The sequence below is a fragment of the Zalophus californianus genome, chromosome 15 (genome assembly GCF_009762305.2).
Source record: "Zalophus californianus isolate mZalCal1 chromosome 15, mZalCal1.pri.v2, whole genome shotgun sequence".
NCBI lineage: Eukaryota > Metazoa > Chordata > Mammalia > Carnivora > Otariidae > Zalophus > Zalophus californianus.
The window spans coordinates 55,818,515-55,835,433 of NC_045609.1; the positions used below are offsets into that span (position 1 = coordinate 55,818,515).

The 16,919-nt window shown below is 41.6% G+C and overlaps 1 protein-coding gene across 9 annotated transcripts in view; it reads left to right on the forward strand.

Moving 5' to 3' along the window:
* ENTPD1 (ectonucleoside triphosphate diphosphohydrolase 1) overlaps positions 1-16,919 on the forward strand; it is a 133,415-nt gene that overhangs the window by 70,934 nt on the left and 45,562 nt on the right. For 7 of the 9 annotated variants that reach the window (XR_003519965.2, XR_003519966.2, XR_003519967.2 and 4 more), the window contains one exon: positions 13,007-13,134. Coding sequence is in view for 6 of the 9 variants with exons in the window: in XM_027594495.2 (XP_027450296.1) it covers positions 13,007-13,134 (128 nt within the window). In the remaining 3 variants the exon portion in view is untranslated. Of the gene's footprint in view, positions 1-13,006; positions 13,135-16,919 lie in introns of those variants that run through there. The other 2 variants (XM_027594518.2, XM_027594542.2) reach the window with 2 other exon arrangements.

The window sequence follows — 16,919 nt, forward strand, 5'->3', positions numbered from 1 at the left end:
AAAAACTCAGTCACGAGACTCTTCAGATGTATATCGGTGGGTCATATGCTTGGAAGATGATTGCCAACATGTATCTTAGGGGGTAGAGATAAAGGAAGTTTCCAAAGGAATTTTTTTTTAACGATTTTATTTATTTATTTGACAGAGCACAAGCAGAGGGAGCAGAGCAGAGGGAGAGGGAGAAGCAGACTCCCTGCTGAGCAGAGAGCCCGATGCGGGGCTAGATTCCAGGACCCTGGGATCATGACCTGAACTGAAGGCAGACGCTTAACTGACTGAGGCACCCAGGCGTCCCCCAAAGGAATTTTTATATGTTAAAGTAGACTCACAGGATCCTGGGGATTGGGCTAAGATTGCCTTCTGCCCTCAGCGAAGTATTAACATTGAGGCAGCTGAGTTCCTAGAGGAATGTCACTCTGCCTGGTTCAAGGACTCGTCAATGGACTGTAGGTAGTAAGGACATTTAATAATTTTTCTTCTGCCTTTGTTTCCCACATCAACTGGACTGAACATACATTTTTTAAAAAGTGTGGGCAATGTTGGTAGGAGCTGCTCTCATCTGTTATGTGTTGGTCTTACTAGTTTTGCTCTAGGAGGACACCCCTTTCTCTAAGGTCCAGGGACTTTCTTTAACCCCTCCTTCCTTCCACCACACTAAATGAGTACAGAAAATAAGCTAAAAAATCTAGGGGATTTTTAGATTGTCCCTCCCAAATATCAATTGTGTCTGTTACACTCTTGACAGGAACTAGATACTGATCAACTTAAGGTTGAGTTCTAAAGTATCTAAAGTGCAAATACTCTGTGTTGATCATTAAAGAGAGAGAGCCAGCTGTTTAATTACTGATGATCTATGACAAAGTTACCATGGGCATTTAGAAACTTGACGGTATCTCATCCAGAGAGCTCTTCCCTCTTGTTTTGTTACATAACAGCAGAGGTGCCTGAGAGGAGGTACCAAATTTCCCTCAGAATAAAGCTCTGAATCCACCCAAAGTCTGGCCCAGTGACACCTGACGATTCTGCCCCAAAGAGTACAAAAGAGATTACACTGACCTAGGAAGAATGAATGAGTGGGGACCCAGAGATGGCTGCTGGGCCTCATCAGGTTGGTGAGTGGGTAGAAGGGTGGCAGAGTGGGCAGAGAATCAGCAAAGTCAGCATCAAACTACCAAAGCACAACTTCCTATTTACCCATTCCCTACCTTCTGGGTTCCCAGTGTCTTTGCCCCTTTACTCCAAACTGGAAACCCTCTGTAAATTTTTCTTCTTCAGCTCAAAGCCTTTGGGTTTTTAGGAATTTCTATTAAGAATTTTAAATTATTCAGAGAATCAGTATAAGGAAGGAAGAAGGGAAGGGGGAAAGGAAGGAGGAGAGAGGAGGGAGGGAAAGGAGAGAGTAAGGATGGTCACGTGGTAAAATATTTTAAGAATTGCTTGGTGCAGAAGGGAATCAACATGCAAGCCTGGGACTTCTATCCTTGAGGGGACCTGCTTGCTGGGTTAGCCCTTGGATGTGTCTGGATTTCAGAAGGGTTCTCACCGTTCTGAGGATTGGTGGGGATGGCTCACTGTGCTTGGACTGTGCAGGTAGTGTGGTTTGTGCTGGGTACCTGCTCTCCTTCTGAGAGTGGAATATTGGTGAATGCTGAATGGAAGGTGCCTTTGTAGCTGTCCCCCAGTGAAATCCCTGGGCACTGGGTCTCTGGTGAGCTTCCCTGATAGACAATATTTCACATGTGTTGTCCCAACTCACTGCCGGGGGAATTAAGTATGTCCTGTGGTCTCCACTGGGAGAAGACCCTTGAAAGCTTGTGCCTGGTTTCCTCCAGACTTAGTCCCATGCTTTTTTTCCTCTTAGCTGATGCTTCATATCCTTTCCCTGTAATAAATCTTAGTTGTGAGTATGACCGTATGCTGAGTCCTGAGTCCTAGCGAATCCATATTCTTCCAGAGATGTCTATGCCTTTACCCAGTGAGAACACACTGTACGTATTATTTCGCATTTTGCTTTTCACATATAAAATATTTCAAAGACAGTCTGCATCAACATTCATAAATCAAAATCTTTGTCATGCCTGCATAATATTATCTATAGTGTATTACAATTTATATATCCAGATCCCAGTTAATGGACCTTTAGTCATTTTTAGTCTAGCTATTACAGATAATGCTGCACCAAACATCCCTATACGTGCATCTTTTTGTAACTTCGTAAGTATTATCAGGAGGTTAAATCTTTAGGAGTAGAATTCTTGGGTCAAAGGATATATGTATTTTACTCTTTCATAGGTATTACAAAATTGCCACCCACCAAAGAGGTTGTATGAATTTTTACTCCCACCAACATGTAAGAAATGCCTGTTTCCCCACATCATTGTTGATAAATAGAATTTCTTTACTGAATTTCCTTCCTGAAAATTCACCCTTCTTAGATGTACAGTTCTATGGATTTTAACAAATGTATATGGTCATCTAACTACCATCACAATCAAAATATAGAGTGTTTCCAACATCTCTGCAAGTTCCCTTGTGGTCTTTGGTAGTCAGTCCTCTGTCTCTGAACCTCTACCCACTGATCTGATTGCTGTCCTTAGTTTTGCCTTTTCCAGAATGTCATATAAATGAAATCATACAGTATATAACCTTCTGAGTCTGGCTTTTTTCACTTAGTTTAATGCTTTTGAGATTCATCCATGTTGTTGCCATTATCAGTAGTTTCTTTCTTTCTTGTTACTAACTAGAATTCCACTGCATGGTTGTGTCACAATTTGGTACATTCACTAGTTGATGGGCATTTGGGTTATTTGAGTTTTGTGTAGGCGTATGTCTTAACTTTCCTTTGATAAATCCCTAAGAGTGGGATTGCCTGGTCATATGGCAAGTGTATGCTTAACTTCATGAGAGACTGCCAAACTCTTTCCAAAATGGCTGTGCCATTTTGCATCCCCAGTAGCAACATATGAGAATTCCAGTTGCTCCACATCCTTGCCAACATTTGGTATTGTCAGTATTTTTTTTTAATTTTGGCCATTCTAGTAAGTATGTAGTAATATTATACATTTATCTAATAAAAAAACTTTGCTGTTCTGGTAAGTGATAAAAGCTATCTCATTTTTTTCATTTACATTTCTTTAATTAAGGGCATTACAGTACACTTAATATGTTAAGAATATATGTTCTTCTTCAAATTGCCTATTCATGTTTTTTGCTTATTCTTCTTTTGGTAGGTTGATCATATTCTTAATGATTTTTAATGACTCTATATATTAAGGAAATCAGCTGGTTCATAGTTGTTGCAAATATTTTCCTTAGTTTGTAATTTTTACTTTTTTAAAAATTTTATTTTATTATGTTATGTTAATCACCATACATTATATACATTACAAACTGTGTTGGGAAAATTGGACAGCCACATGCAGAAGAATGAAATTGGACCATTTCCTTACACCACACACAAAAATAGACTCAAAATGGATGAAAGACCTAAATGTGAGACAGGAGTCCATCAAAATCCTAGCGGAGAACACAGGCAGCAACCTCTTCGACATCAGCCGCAGCAACTTCTTCCTAGAAACATTGCCAAAGGCAAGGGAAGCAAGGGCAAAAATGAACTACTGGGACTTCATCAAGATAAAAAGCTTTTGCACAGCAAAAGAAACAGTCAACAAAACCAGATATTTGCAAATGACCTATCAGATAAAGGGCTGGTATCCAAAATCTATAAAGAACTTATCAAACTCAACACCCAAAGAACAAATAATCCAATCAAGAAATGGGCAGAAGACATGAACAGACATTTTTCCAAAGAAGACATCCAAATGGCCAACAGACACCTGAAAAAGTGCTCAACATCGTTGGCATCAGGGAAATCCAAATCAAAACCTCAATGAGATACCACCTCACACCAGTCAGAATGGCTAAAATTAACAAGTCAGGAAATGACAGATGTTGGTGAGAATGTGGAGAAAGGGGAACCCTCCTACATGGTTGGTGGGAGTGCAAGTTGGTGCAGCCACTCTGGAAAACAGTATGGAGGTTCCTCAAAAAGTTGAAAATAGAGCTACCATATGACCCAGCAATTTCACTACTGGGTATTTAGCCCAAAGATACAAATGTAGTGATCCGAAGGGGTATGTGCACCCCAATGTTTATAGCAGCCATGTCCACAATAGCCAAACTATGGAAAGAACCCAGATGTCCACTGACAGATGAATGAATAAAGAAGATGTGGTATATATAGACAATGGAATATTATACAGCCATCAAAAAACCGAAATCTTGCCATTTGCAACGATGTGGATAGAACTAGAGGGTATTATGCTAAGCGAAATAAGTCAATCAGAGAAAGACATGTATCATATGATCTCACTGATATGAGGAATTCTTAATCTCAGGAAACAAACTGAGGATTGCTGGAGTGGTGGGGGATGGGAGGGATGGGGTGGCTGGGTGACAGACATTGGGGAGGGTATGTGCTATGGTGAGCGCTGTGAATTGTGTAAGACTGATGAATCACAGACCTGTACCTCTGAAACAAATAATACATTATATGTTAAAAAAAAAAAGAAGAAGATAGTTGGAAGGGAGAAATGAAGGGGGTGGAAATCGGAGGGGGAGACAAGCCATGAGAGACTATGGACTCTGAGAAACAAACTAATTTTTTACCTTTTTAATGGCATATTTTGCTGCAGAAATATCTTTATGTTTTATATTAAATATATCTCATGGTGCAAAGATGTGGAAGTAGAAATGAGAGAATTTATGAATGGAAAGTATAGAACACAGGGGACTATAAGGCCAGGCAACCTGGGTGAGTCAGTTTACCCCAACTTGGCTGCGACCCCCATACTAGTGATATGTGGCCAGTACAGATTTTCTTAGTTTGTCTCGCTACAAAGAACCAAAGCTTATTGACAAATGCAGCTGCTTTGAGAAAGGGTAGAATCTTGAGGGTGCAATTCTTCAATTCAGATGTGGAAGAGGATTCATTTAGTGGAAGCAATGTACTTATTGCAGAGACCATCAATACATGAGATTGTTACGCGTGTTGGCTGGGACACAGGGAATTCCTGTCTGCAGTCTCAGTGATATTTTGCTGGAAACAACCCTCCTCCTTGCCAGCCCTATACTTGAATATGGAATTCCATGATGACCACAAAGACTTATTGTGCTCCATGCAGTCTATGGGCAAAATAATGCAGGAGAGGCCAGAAGGGGTATGGGTGAAGAGGTAGATGGTGCGGTGGGAGGAAGTAAGGAGAAGAAGAGTGAGGAAGGGACTCCTTTGCTTCCTTGTTTCCCACACACAGAGCCCCTGTCGGCATTTGATTTTTGCAGTCATTAACATTTTTAGAGTCAGGCATACCAAGTGCAAAGTCAGTTACTTGCTGCTAATCTGAAAAGAGCACAGCTCACAGCAAGAACTGTGGGGTGGGGAACATGAGATTGGCAGAATCTAATTTGCAGGAAGAGCTTGTTCTGCACCCCTACTTCCATTTCCATTGCCTGGTATCCCTAGATGGGCTCATCCCACCCAAAGCTGAATCTCTGAAGGGGTTCACTCAGGATCAGCCAGGCTACTTTGTTAAGATAAATGCACTCCTTTTCTAAAGAGCTGTGAACTGAGATTAACAAGCTAATTAACATTTCAAAGAGTAGGAATAAAAGATCATAAATAAAAGCAAATGACTTCCTCTGAAGTCTGTGGTTCAAGAGATCAGTGGGACAGGGCGTGGTTAATCTACTCAAGTATCCATCTCTACCTCTCTTCCATTACGTCCTCCACCTTTCCTTTCCCCTCTTATTCTGTCTTCTTGCACGTGTCTCCCAAGCCTGAGTAAACCATGTTTTCCCTCCCTCTCATTTGCCTTTTGCCCTTTAACTAACTGGCCTTGCAGTTTATTTTTAGCATTTGTGTATTTAGTGACATTGTACTGACTTCCTTGACTTAAAAACACAGGCAGGAAAAAACCCTACCAAATTAAAATGCTCTGTCCTCAAACTTGACTCTGGATTTATTAATTGGAAAAATATGGGTGGGGGTGTGAGATGGAGTAAGATCTTTCCATTTGAACAGAACTTGGGGTGAATTCTTTTGCACTGAGTCGAGGAACAAAGCTGAGTAATTTCTACATGTCCCTAATGCAGAGCAATGGCTGAGGCAGTGGAGTGGGCATGAGAGACCCAGATTGGATTCCTCTCTGCTGTTTGTAAGATGTATGACTTTGAGCAAGTCCCTTTACCTCTTGGGGAATTACCTTGGGGACTCTGTTTTAAAAGGTACAACATTGTCTGGTGTCATCTGTGACAACATCCCAACAACCCCTCCAGCCAAATCCTCAAAGTCAGTCACTTTTCACTTCTGGATGATGGGATTGGCTCCCACATACAGCACTATTACTACACAGTAATAGTGTACTGTACTAAGGCACTGTACTAAGCCTTAGTCATGTGGTCCAGGTTAGGGCAGTGGTTAAAAACCTGGCCTCTGGGTCCAGAATACCTGTGCTTGCTTCTACATCAGTGTAACTCTGAGCAACTTCCTTAACCTGTGACTTAAGTTTCCTCATCTGTAAAATGACAATAATGACGATGATAATAGTACCTGTAATTCTGACCTTATTTAGAAAGAGTCTTTGCCAGTGTAATTAAAGATCTTGAGATGAGATCATTCTGGATTTCGGGTGGGCCCTAAATTCAATGACTAATGTCCTGATAAGAGAAAAGAGAGGGAAATGTGACATACACAGACATAGGGAGAAAGGCTGTATGCAGTGTTTAGAGAGATGCCCCCACAAGCCAAAGAATGCCAGCAGAGGCTGGAAGAGGCAAGAAAGGAATCCTCTCCAGAGACTTTGGCCCTGCTGACACCTTGATTCTGGACTTCCAAAATTGTGAGAGAATAAATTTATGTTGTTTTAAGTCACCAAGTTTGTGGTAGTTTGTTGTGGTAGCCGTAGGAAGCTGATGCAGATGATAATAGTACATCTACCTCCCAGGATTGTTGGGTTAAATGAGTGGTTATAGTTAAAGTGCTAAGAGTACAAGGCACCTGGGTGGCTCAGTTGAGCATCTGCCTTCGGCTCTGGTCATGATACCAGGGTGCTGGGATCAAGTCCCGCACTGGGCTCCCTGCTCAGCAGGGAGTCTGCTTCTCCCTCTGCCTGCTGCCCCCTCTGCTTGTGCTCTCTCTCTCTCTCATATAAATAAATAAAATCTTAAAAAAATAGAGTGCTAAGAGCAGAATCTGGAATACAGTGAGGGCTCTTGAAATATAGGCTGCTACATATTGTTAGCTCATTGGATCTTACCGAGCAACCCTATGAAGTAGGTACTATTATGACTCCCATTTTGCACATGGAGAAATGGAGGCTTAGAGAGGCTGAGCAAAGGTGAGCTTGTCTGGACTCTGCTCTAGCTTGAGCCACCCTTCAGAAGTTCGTGGAGTTGAACTTTCTGCTCATGGATCCTGGTTGGCTTGGTAACCCCTCATGATGATGTTCTCTCAGCAAAGATTCTTAGGTATGGATCCACCAAGACCAGAAGATATAGAGAAGACCTCCCATGTAATGGTGTTTATTCCTCCTGGATTCACATTACCAGCCCTGGTCTTGGCATAGGCTCTGCTCCAACAGAGCCAGGCTCTGTCTACACTTGGTTGTTTGATTGTCCTATGACCTGACCTCACTGGAGTAGCCCCAGCACCTCATCACAAGAGACAGGTGTGTGCTGCCTAAAAGTCCACACCCTCCCTCTTCAGGGACTTCATAGGCCCCAATGAGTTCTTATTTACCCCTATTCTGCTGAGTGTAGATTATACAAATGATTAGAAATAAGTCAGATCACTTAGAGTAAGGCAAAGCCCTTGCTGGAAACTGCAAGGTCCTATGAGCAAGCAACTTGGTTACCCACCTGACCATATTTTTATTTATTTATTTGACAGAGAAAGACACAGCGCGAGAGGGAACACAAGCAGGGGGAGTGGTAGAGGGAGAAGCAGGCTTCCCGCTGAGCAGGAAGCCTGATGTGGGGCTTGATTCCAGGACCCCGGGATCATGACCTGAGCCGAAGGTAGACACTTAACGACTGAGCCACCCAGGTGCCCCTCCCACCTGACCATCTTTTATTATTGTCCCCCTGCATCACTCTCCATGAGTACTGACCTCATGGCCAGGTACTGTCCCACCTCAGGGCCTTTGCACATGCAGTCTAATTGCCTTTAATGCTCTTGCCCAACAGGTATGCATGCTTTCTTTTTTACTTCCTTGACTCTCAGTATCACCATCTCAGAGAGGCCTTTCTTAATCAACTTATCCTTCCTCTTCACCTTTCCTGCTTTTTTCCCCTCCTTAGCACTTATAGTTATGTAACATGCCATAAATTTTACTTATCTTGTTTATTGTCTTTTCTTCCAAACTACGATATAAGTACCGTGAGGATGGGGATACTTATCTGTTTTGTTCACTACTATAGTTCAGAGCCTAGGACAGGGCTAGTGCACAGTATAACGCATTCCCTAAACAATTGTTGAGTGACTAATTGAAAGAACGAACGAAGCATAGCCCCTCCCCGATAATAGCTATGGAACTCCCGAACTGAAGTGGGTCAATTCACGAAGTATCTAGAAGCAGCACACGAAGAGAGAACTGGAACAATCGAGCTTTGAAGCATATGGAGGGAACATAGCCTCTTATTGAGCTTGATTTTAAAGGAGACAAGGAAAAGGATGTGGTGGAGAAAGGGGAATAGAATTCTAGGTGATGGAAATTTCAGATTTCTCAGGAAAAGTCAGAATCCAAAATTCATTTATTCAACTGGGAATACAGCAATGAACAAGTCAGAAGAAAAGTCCTTGCACTCAAGGTACTTATATTCTAGTGGTCATAATGTCAGGCAGTATGATCTTGGAGAAAAATATCTGCTTATTGGAATGGTGAGTTAGGAAGGGCTTATATTTCCAGAGGGCTGAGAGGTCTAGATCAGTGTGGCTTTCATCTGGCAGCCTGTAGGAAGCTACTTTAGATTCTTGATCCGGAAGAACCCTGAGAATGTCAGTTATGGGAGATTTCTGCAGCCACAGGAAGGATGGATTCTGATAGGGAAGGGCATTGGAAAGGGTGGGAGGTCCGAGAAAGGGCTGTTGTACAGAGGGGGGTGGATATCACCATAGAAGGGGGTGGGTCAAAGGCACCTGGAATGAACTGAGAAATTGAGAAAGGATCTTAAAGCCCCGGAGTGTGAGAATAATCTAAATGTGTGTCACCAAGAACAACTACCTGATGGAAGGGAAGGAAGATAGCAGAGATGGTCCAGGGACTTTGATGCTGGGATTTGGGACCAGATTAGGCCAGATTAGGATCAGTCCCTAACTTCAGTTACTGTCCCATCACTGGGCTTTGTGAAGGCCCACAGGAAGGACCACAGTACTCTTGCTGTTTACTCTCCAGCGCTTGTGTGTGTTTGCTCTTCTCTATGTGACAAGCCAAGCTTAGTGCGGATGTAACCCATCAAACTGGAAATGGCCTGAAACTAGTGAGTCACACAGGATCTGCAGAGTAAAACTTTGGTTGTTTTTGCCTGAAACCTACCACATCCTCCAACACTCCAAATCTTTTTATTAATGAAGTAAAATTTTAAGGTATTACATCTTTGGTATCATGAAGTGAGATGGCTGGGATTTCTCTGGCAGAATTTTGATCTTCACTTTAATAGGATGCTAGCTATAGATGTCAGGATGACTGTTTGTGTAAGAATCAAAAGATCATTTTTTCTTTTTTGTTCTTTTCCTCTGACATAGCTAATTGGCTTGAAATCAATCTGTTTTCTCAAAGCTTGGGTTTCCTTCAGTTTTGTCTCTCAGGTGAAGAGCTGAACTTTCTACCTGACTCTCACTTTAAATAGAAACATTTTCTCACTTGTCATATGAAAGGGAAAAAAACGGGAGGGAAGTGGTAGTCTTAATTCTCCAGTATAGTGAGACAATTCAAAAGAAAACAAACACAACACTTTGTTATTTGATATTTTGATAAAAAGTGTTTCTTGAAATTGTTTTTTGAAATGCCGTTTCACATTGTGTGATAGAAACCGAATTTCTGTTATCCACAAGGCAAATGAAGGGCTCTCAGGGAAGTGGGGGAGGGACAGTCACTGTGAATTTTCCATAACAGAATTTGACTGTAGCAGTCATGGCATCTGAAAGATCTCTGGGGACCAGAGAAGAGGGGGCAGTGACCTAAGGTTCCCTTTTTATAAGCACATCCCAGCTAAGTCCCCCATGTACCCCCACATCTAGTGGTATGGCTAGTACCACCTCCTAAGAAGAGTCTGGCTTCCTGCATGTATAGGGCTTTTGAAAACTACCTGCCTTAAGCCATAGAAAACATGGTAGTATTTTAATTACTCCTCCCTGGTAATCTAGCCAGTTACATGAAAAACAAACTTAGCCATTATTATTATTATTATTATTTTATTTTTTTGGTAATAAAGCTTTAAAAAATCATGTATGGAAAATTCCTAAAGTTTCTCTCCCATCTAAGTTCTTTTTCTTATCATATCTGTAATAAGAATATGATGAAAGTATTATATATTATATATCAGAATATATTCTGATAATATGGATGCCATCGCAAAAGTTGGGCAAATGTGGAAAAGTATATTTCCAACTGTTCAGGAGTAATAATGTTAGCAAATAATCTCATTAGGAAATGGAAGAGACAGAGTCATGTCAGGCTATTTCCCACCTCAGGGCTTTTGCAGCTGCTGTTCCCTCTTTCTGGAATGTTCTTGCTCGTTCTCATAGCTGGTGTTTTCTCATCATCCAGGTCTCAGTCAAATGTCACCTTCTCGGAGAGGCTTTCCTGACCCTCAGTTGAATCCTTCACCCCAACTCTGCGGCGTATCCCATTCCTTGGTTCTAATTTCCATTAAACTGTATAACATCCCTTAGTTTTAATTTCTTCTTAGTATGTATCATGACCTGGATTCACTGATTTATGACTTCTGTTCTGGCTTATTTATCTTCCCAGTCAGATCGTGAACTCCAAAGAGCAGGTATCTTGTTGGTCTTTGTCACTACTAAGATTAGTGTCCAAATACATGTGGAAGGAAAATGAGGTTGCAAAATTGTCATATTTATGAAAACAAAATAATGATTTTTTTTAACAGCTTGAGGGAGTAAAGCATTCAAAATTCAATTAAAATAGAAACTGCTGCAATGTGCTGCCCCGGGGTATTAGATTTGTAATTGTTCATCCAAAGTGCTGCTTGTTATGAGCTGTGTTTGTCAACAGCATCACTTTGGGAACTGAGGCAGGTAGTACCTAGGGCGATTCTTTTCCACATTCCAGAGCCCTGGCATCAAACAGGGAACTTCTGGCATACCAGTTATATCAGGATATTTTGGCTTCAAAGTATTAAAATCCAGACTCTAACTGGGTCAAAGCATAAGTCTCATAGGAAGATTGGAGCAAGGGTTATTCTTTTAGCAGTTCAAAATGGTATCAAATACTCAAGTTCTGTCCATTTCTCTGTTCTGCCATCACTGAATGTCATCCAGGCAGGGCCATGTCTGAGGAAGACGAGAATGCTGCCTTTCTTTTCTTAGACTTGCTCCACCAGACTTCCTCCAGGGTCTCATGGGCCATTTTTGGGTACATATCCATTGTTGAACTAATCATTGGTGAGGGAATGAGATTGTGCACAACAATAAGGCCTGACCCTGAGCCAGGGGCTGGTGGGGGCGGGGCACGGGTGGTGGTGGTGGAGTGTATCCTTTTCCCATGCGTGTGTGGACTGCTTGGGGAGTGGCAGTCATCTGAACTAAATTGAGGTTCTTTTGGGTGGGGAGAAGGAGGGGAAGTGCTATATATTTCATCTATTGTTCCTATGTTTGGAAGCAGTAACTAATGGTGTTGCTAAAACTTTTCTCCTAAGTTTTGTACTGTTTGGTCTGATGAGTAAAGACTGGTTCAAGATTCTAGAGGTTGATGAGCAGACTGGAGACCCATACAGTTACAGTCCTTTGGATTAAGTCCAAGCTTCTACTCAAGAGCTTGCAGAAGAGCTCCTGTTTCAGCATGTGGTGGGGGCTACTGCTGTTCAAGAGGGAGACCCAGAGGGGGAGAGTCAGTCCGGCTCCTCTTTCAGCTGCTTTAATCCCTGTCTTTAGGGAAGTGCAATCTATTCTGTAGAGCCCATCTCATTCCATGTGTTTCTTTATTGCTTTATCCTATCCTTGCCCAAAGCCTAAGAAAAAAGTTTAGGGACAGTTTGGGAAGTTGAGAGAGGAAGAGAGTGAGTTGTCAGAATGGAGGGCATGGGGCAGCTTTTCATTTCTTGTTCATTTCTGCTATATGCTATGTTTGTAATGATCAAAGTAACTTGTGCCTTTTATATAATTTTCTGCTTGGAGCTTTATTATGTTCTACAACAGGTTGAGACTAAGAATAGATAAGATAATGTGAATGTTGAAATGTTCAAAACTCCACAGCCTATACACCATTACCAATTACAACATATAAGTGTGGTTGAAATGCAAGGGGTGTGTCAAGCCAGAAAATGGCATGGAATGTTGGGACTTTGATGTTTGATGATATATTCTGAATATATCAGAATCTTTTTAAATCTTAAACATTTTGTGGTAGATTTGAAAAATGAGGGCAATCCTTTTTTGTTGTTGCTTGTACCCTCATAGACCGGTATGACCTATTAAACTGCCAATTTGGGATTCTTCCCTGTCCTCATTCCTTATCTGGTCATTGACCTAATTCTGTCCATTCTCCTTACCACAGGCACTAACTCAGTCTTGGCCCTTATCACAGGACAGACAAATGCTTTTGTTCTTGAATTATTTCCCTATTACTTTGCAAGTGTTGTATGGATAAAGATGAACTTTTACCTATCTTTGATGTCTTCAGATAGCTATCACAAGACCTTATGGAAAGTGGAGGAAAATCAATGTTTGTTGATTTCTTGTTGACGTTTTCTTTTCTGCTTTTGGTTTTAGAGTCTGAACTGAAGAATTTTTGTTGCAGAAATATACTGATCATCCTTGGCTTCTCCTCTATCATGGCTGTGATTTCTTTGATTGCTGTGGGGCTGACCCAGAACAAAACATTGCCAGAAAATGTTAAGGTAACTCAAATCTGAGGGGTTCTGGCTGGAGTGCGGTGGGGGAGGGGAAAGAGGTTGTGGTAAATCAGAGCATACAGGAGGGGTGGAGGTTCTGGCAGCCCAGGAGCAAGTCAATATCCACTGAATTAGGGAGGTTAAATGGAATGATGCTCATTCTGGAAGAGGAAATGTCTTGAATCAATTAGTGGTAGGAAGATAATTGTCTTTATGCTTGTTCAGCAATAATTATTGTTAATACTTTAACAGAAACAAATACTTTATTCACTACATCCAGATATGTACTGATATCATGTGGTGATATTTTGTGCTGGTATTCTGTGATCTAGTACTATCTCTTCTTCTTATTCATTGTTTCACCGTGGATGTGTCACAACACTGCACTCTTTGATCTTCTTAATCATTATTACTATCACGAAAATAATAAAATTTATTAGAGAACATTGTATAAAGCTCTTTGAAAGTCAAAGATTGTGGAGAAGACTTGTTCCTCATCTTCAAAATATTAAAGAAAGTGGGGCGCCTGGGTGGCTCAGTCGTTAAGCGTCTACCTTTGGCTTAGGTCATGATGCCTGGGTCCTGGGACCCAGTCCCGCATTGGGCTCCCTGCTCAGCGGGAAGCCTGCTTCCCCTGCTTCCCACTTGCCCTGCTTCCCACTCCCCCTGCTTGTGCTCCCTCTCTTGCTGTGTCTCTCTCTCTCTCTGTCAAATAAATAAATAAAATCTTAAAAAAATATATTAAAGAAAGCAGCAAAATCCATGGAAAAAAAAACAGAGCACATACATGTATCAAATATAGTGATTTGGAATGAATTCATGGGTGGACAGATTTCTTGGAAATTTCCACATTTGAAGAGATAGTTAATATCATTAAAAATAATTAGGATCGTTAACTCTGCTGTGATTTCTGCTTCCTTTCAAATTCATCAAAGTAAAATTTCAAAGACATGAATATCTTACAAGTAGCTTGTAATATCATTATTTTAATATGTTAATTAAAAAGGATGTGGAAAATTTAGATTTATGTTGTAAGTACACCATTTTAAACTTTCATTGAAATTAAATAAATGTATAAGTAAATAAATCTAAAAGGGCCCAGAATATGCCAATATGCGAATGTTGTACATATTGGCACATATGTACACACAGACGATGCCATATCCAGAAGTTAACTTGACCATGGAGGCTCTGAAATACATAGGCAGAAGTTTATTTTCTTGTATTTGAAGATACTAAACTGTGAGATTGGAAAGATGGATGCATATGCCAGGCTTCTAAAACTTTTGCCACCCACCCAAATCAGTTGCTATATAGCGGAGGCCTGGAGTTACATTGGCATTCCTTTGCGACATGAACTCAACTCAGTGTTGCCGTGCACAGCAACCCCTTTGTCAGCTCAGAAGGCTGATATTGTCTCATTGTCAATGGTCTCTTGCCTTTTAATGTTGAGTGATGTTGGCTCTCTTGGCAAAACTTCACTCACAGTTGAAGCCTCGTGACATCTTGGTTCTGCTCTTTGTTTACCAGCTGCTAAAGTCATGATTGCCTTTATTTGACCTTTTTACATGTTCATTATTGCATCATTGGAGAGTGGCACTGCCTAGGAGGCAAAATCCATGACAGACTTGAGCTCTGTGTGCCCCATGAATACTTCTGGTCATGGGTGACCTTCCTGCCTTCACAGTGGTCATCATTGACTCTGTTGTGATTCTGTGTTGTGCTGGCCCCACAAAATGGAACAGGTCTTTAAATAAGAGGTATGAGTATTTGAAGAGTAGACAGTGGCATCTGAAATGAATCTTCATAGCAATATCACTGGTTTATTTTACACAAAGATCATTTTATATATGCAAACTAGTGATTTATTAAGGTCATACACTAATTTTAATAAGATTGCTGGCATATATTGAGGGCAAAAATATTTTAGGAACTTGTCTTTGGTGATGGCTTTAAGCTGTGTATGCTGCCCAATTTAATAGTCACTAACCATATGTAGCTATTTCAACTTAATTAAAATAAAATAAAATAAAACAAAATAAAATAAAATAAAATAAAATAACTTTGTTCCTTAATTGCACTAGCCACATTCCAAGCACTCAATAGCCTCATGCAGCTGGTGGATACTAAACTTGACAATGCAGACACAGAACATTTCCACTGCTGAAGGAAGTTCAATTGGACATTGCTGCTTTAGAGCATACTCTTTGATAATATCTCTGAAATCATTTAAAACCAAGTTTGAGGAATAAGGTATATGATAAAACATTATAAAATCTAAAATAAGGAACAGGAAATGAGACTTTTTCTTGTGTGGTTTATAAACTAATACCAGGATCATCCCAGATATCATGAGCTACTAAAGTGCTTTGAGTAGTTTGTTGGAATAAATTGATTTTCTTTCAAAAATTATGATTTAAGGATAATACTTATTTCAATATTTGTACCTGGTACATTTGTTTTAAAAACATAACATCGAACTTCCAGGGAAGATGGTGGAGTAGGAGGATCCTAAGCTCACCTCATCCCATGGAACAAGATAACACCCACATCCATGTAAATAACCCAGAAAACGATCTGAAGACTGACAGAACAGACTCTTCACAGCTAAATGCAGAGAAGAGGCCATATCAAAGAGGGTAGGGAGGGTGGAGACATATTTGGAAGCTAAATGGACCTGTCTGTAGGAAGGAGGATCAATACAGGCATGGAAAGGGGAGAGGACCAGACTGTCACACCAAGCACCCCACGCACACAGGGATCCTACATGAAACCAGAGGGGCCTAATTTCCCAAGTTCTTATAGTCAGCAGGGATTAATGCCTGGAAATTTGAAAATTAGTGGGCTCAGTTCTGGAAGAGCCAGGAGGGTGAGAGGAAACTGAGTCCCCACCCTTAAAGAGATAGCACCCTTAAACAAACAGCCCTGTGGAGATACAGCATAGAAGCAGCAGTTTGAAAAGTATCTGGGGTGTGCGGGAAGGAGATTTGTTTACTAATCTCAGCATGTGCTTGGAGGGGCAGGGATCATTGGGAGACTTCTCTAAAAACAAAGGAGCTGGTGGATGCCATTTCCTTCCCCCACCCTCCAGCATAAACACACGAACACCTGTGAACCAGCACTTCTCCAATACTACCTAACTTGCTAACAGCATGCCCCGCCTTTGTGTTCTCCTGTGGACATGCTGGCTCCAGCCAGGCCTCACTCCAGGTCTCCTATCACAACAGACCTTACTAATACCACCCACCCTGCCCCCAAGTGCTTCTTGGGATCCACCCCCTCCAATCCAGCCAACCTCGGTTCTGGTGGCTACAGGTCACCTTTCACAACAGACCTAAACAAACCTTGCTAACACTGTGTGCCCCACCCCCCCATCCCTGCATTCTCCTGTGTACCTGCCCCCTCCAGTATGCCGTTGGCCAAAGCCCATCCAAAGTGGTGCCACAAGCCTGGCAGTGTACAAGCAGCCCTGATAGGCCAGCACCACTCCAAAGTGACTCCTGTCCTGGGGAGAGTGGAAGATAACCACACACACCAATCTGACTGCAGCCCCAGCAGTGGGCTGGCAGCAGATGTCTGGTCTGACTGCAGGTCCTGCCCACCTGTGAAAGCCTCTCAGAAGACAACACAAGGAAAGTGCCCTACAGTTTGGTGTTACTGCATCTCTGGCAAACTCCTGGTCTAACTCAACTCAAGCTGAAAGTGGCCCTATACTGGCCCACTAACAACACACAGCCCAAACTCTGCCCACAACAGGCAAAGAGAGCCATTGCAAACAACTGGACTGAAGG